We start from the raw sequence: 3677 nt of genomic DNA, 5'->3' as shown, positions 1-3677 counted from the left end.
TCTTTTTTGGTTTCATGCATCAACTTAACAAACAACAACAAGAAGACACCTAAGAGAGGGAGAGAGAAAGAAAAGCAGACTGTGCCTTGTGTTGAATAGATCCCCAATAACGCAGCTGACCTTTTGATTACTCTTGTTAGTAACAACAACACCTCCCTCTCTCTCTCTCTCTCTCTCTCTCTCTTTTCTTTTTGTTGCTCCAAACTCAAAACAAATCTCTAAACTTTAAAGATAGATTACTGTGAAATTTACAAAGTTTGTTATTTTCTACTCTTCTCGGATCTTGTACTTAGAGAGAGAGAGAACAACTGTCACATCACAATATCTGATCGCTAAGAAAGCATCAACCTTTTCATCTGCTTCTTTCTCTCTCTCTCTCTCTCTCTCTCTCTTCTCTATTTGCTCTGTAGCATTTGAACTTTGTGGGGTTTGTGCAGCATTTTCTTGGGAGATTTGAGGTAAACTTATCAGAAAAGAAATGTTTTTTTTCTTTCTAGCTAGTCTTCTTGTGTTTCTGTTTGTAAAAGATATTGATTCTGCTTGTTTGGTGTTTGATCATTTGTCCAAGAGAAGACTCATGGAGAAGAAGCATGTGTGCAAGTTCTGTAACAAGAAGTTCCCTTCTGGCAAATCACTCGGAGGTCACATCAGAATTCACACCAACGAGTACTCTGTTGCTTCTGTTAGTTTCAATGCCAAGAATCCCAGGAAGAACAACAAGAGGTTGGTGGATCAGAGAGAGATTGAACAACAACTTTGTTGCAGAGGATGTGGTGGTAGCAATCACATGGATTGTCACTGTGTGGGTGTGAAGATGGTGATGATGGATACTCGATCTGATACTGAGACCACAAGATCCAAGAAGGTGATGAAACAGTCGGAATCTTTTAGCTCGTCTTCTGCTTCTGAGATTGACCAAGAACATAAGGACACTGCTTTGTCTCTCATGATGATGTCTATAGATTCTAAAGGACGTAACTTGGTGGTGAACTCTCTCGCTGAGTCATCATCAGAGAACACCTCTGAGATTCTTGAGACAAAGGCTTCTTCAGGGGAGCAGCTAAAGATGATCTTCAATCAGGATTTAAAGACTGACAAACTTGCTGCTGATGACCAATTGAGACCTCCTGATGATTCATACAGCTCTGATTCTGATTACTTCATGAATGGTCCAAAGAAGTCAGACTCAGATGTCTCGGTTGAAGGGTCTCTTAGGAACACTAACAGGTTGAAGAATGGTGATGATCTTGGGGTCAAGGAGGGAAGATCAAAGTATGAGCTGCGCAAAAGCAAGAGGGTTCTGCCTTGTTATGACAGTGATTCTTGTGTAGACACAGACAACAAGATTCATAGGTCTAGTGATAGCAAATCTCCGATGGTTAAGAAATCAAGTGGTGCAAACAAAAGTAGCAAAGTTCACGAGTGTCCAGTTTGCTTCAGGGTGTTTAAATCAGGACAAGCTTTAGGTGGTCACAAGAGATCACATTTCATTGGACACAAGATCAAACACAAAGCAGCAGCTGATATGCCTATCGATCTCAATCTCCCTGCTCAGGATATTGATGAATGAATCATCACCTTAATGAAATGTTTTCTTGGTTTTGTTCATATAAAGCTTTATCACTTAGCCGGTTCTTTTCTTTTCTGACTTGGGATTTTTGATGTAGATAACCATCTTTATCTGATGGGCCGTTTATTGGGCTTTACAAATAGTTTGGATGAATACTATTTTAGGCCTAGGACGCGTATAAAGTCCGAGATAGATAGATAGCTTGTGACCCACGAAACAAGTTCTTGTTTTTCTTGCATTGAATTTTATACACATTCATGTACAAAATACATAACACGATCACTTCTTCTACGCAGTGCCGTGCGAACACTTTAGGAGGTCTAAGGCAAAAAAATAAAAATTTAAGCATTTATTCTTTTTTTTTTTCTAACTTCAAATTACCATTAAACATTAGAATTTACATAGTCTTGATGTAACAAGTTTGTGATAAAGACAGAAACAAGAATGAAAAACAAATGTTTGTCGAGGAGGTAGATGATTTTTTGCCAAAACGTCAGCCACTCTGTTTCCTTCACGTGATATCCAAGTAAATTTGATGTCTTGAAAACGTTGTCTCCACCAATTTATCTCACGTATCCAGTTGTATCCATCGAAGTGAAGCCCTTGTTGGTTCAGTATAGAGATCATCTTCTAACAATCACTCTCGAAAATGACTTTCTTATAACCTTTGCTCCAACAGTGTTGCATAGCTATGATTAAGCTTTGTAGTTCACTTTCAAAAGCATTTTTAATTCTGTTGCCCATAGCTTGTCCCGCACCTTTGTATACCCCATTTGAATCTCTTAGTATCCATCCCGTTGTACTTGGAATATCTTGATTGATAAAAGATCCATCAATGTTGCACTTGATCCAATCCGTTTGCGGTCTACTCCAACTTTTCTTAACCACCTGAGAAGACTGGGATCTCAAAGAGGATTGACGTATTTGCATTGTTGAATATGTCCTCCATTCGTTTGCATCATTCTTCGCTTGCTGAATAACATTGCTCCAAGTAACATTCTTGTGCTGGAAGATTAATAAATTTCTTGATTTCCAGATTCTCCATAATGTCCAGATTGCTAAGTCTTGAAAATGAGATAATCTTGTAGAGGTCGTAATCTGAAGACATGTCTGAATCTTCTCTTCCAGAGAAGTTACAGTGCTGTTGATGATGAGATTATTAATACCTGAAGCCCTCCAAACTAAAAACAGATGCTTCTCTGTCTCTTCTTCTAAATAACATCGCTTGCATAGCGAGTCTCTAGTAACATGTCTCCTTTTCAAATTACTTCCTGTAGGTAACGCTTTTGATAGAAGCTTCCATAGAAAGTGCTTGATTTTTGGAGGTAGCTCTGTTTTCCACATCCTCTGTTTAATATTGACATCTCCATAAATGGGTAATCCATTGTCATAATCCGGTAAGTGTGTGCTCAACCAATAGCCAGATTTAACAGTATAGATGCCATCTTCATTATAGCTCCATCCCAGTAGATCTAATTCTGCCTTTGAACATAGCTTTATAGCAAGAATTTTATCTATATCTTCTGGAACCACCTCCGCTTCAAGTTTCATAATATTCCAACTGTTTCTATCAGCATTCATGAAGGAGGATACCGGTACATTGGATAGGTCTCCAGTTAGTGCTCGTGGTGGGCGAGGAGGATGTTCCGGAATCCAAGGATCTAACCACATCCTTGTAGTAGTACCATTACCAATAACTACTCTCATACCTTTAGCTACAAGCTCTTTTCCAAAGAGTATTGATTTCCATGCATATGAGGCAAGTTTCTTTGGAGTCGCTTCCAAAATACTACAGTCAGGAAAGTATCGTGCTTTAAGGATACGAGCCATAAGACAGTTTGGTGCTTGTAGTATACGCCAAACTTGTTTGCCCAAAAGGGCTTGATTAAATCTTTCAAGATCTCGAAAACCTAAACCACCTTCTCTCTTCGGTTTTGAGACACGGTTCCAAGCAAACCAATGCAGCCCTTTGTTATCTCCTGATCCCCACCAGAAATTTGCCAGGATCCTAGTTATATCTTCACATATTTCTTTTGGTAATCGAAAGACATTCATTGTGAAGATAGGCATTGCAAGAGCAACAGCTTTTAAGAGAACTTCTTTACCT

The 3677-nt window shown here is 38.9% G+C and overlaps 1 protein-coding gene across 2 annotated transcripts; it reads left to right on the top strand.

Annotated features, from left to right (window-relative positions):
• Nucleotides 1–35: 35 nt before the first annotated feature.
• Nucleotides 36–1820, top strand: LOC108809870 (zinc finger protein ZAT1-like). Of its 2 annotated transcripts, none has more exons than XM_018582006.2 (2): nt 36–458; nt 574–1820. In XM_018582006.2, the coding sequence occupies exon 2, from the start codon at nt 578–580 to the stop codon at nt 1568–1570; it is 993 nt and encodes a 330-aa protein (XP_018437508.1). In that variant the 5' UTR covers nt 36–458; nt 574–577; the 3' UTR covers nt 1571–1820. The 2 variants fall into 2 exon arrangements, with proteins under 2 accessions (XP_018437508.1, XP_056844780.1); XM_056988800.1 differs by having other exon boundaries at nt 569–1820.
• The last annotated feature ends 1857 nt before the right edge of the window (nt 1821–3677 follow it).

Source organism: Raphanus sativus, chromosome 6 (assembly GCF_000801105.2).
Source record: "Raphanus sativus cultivar WK10039 chromosome 6, ASM80110v3, whole genome shotgun sequence".
NCBI lineage: Eukaryota > Viridiplantae > Streptophyta > Magnoliopsida > Brassicales > Brassicaceae > Raphanus > Raphanus sativus.
The sequence above is the reverse complement of the archived record's forward strand: the minus strand, read 5'-3'. Positions and strand labels throughout refer to the sequence as shown.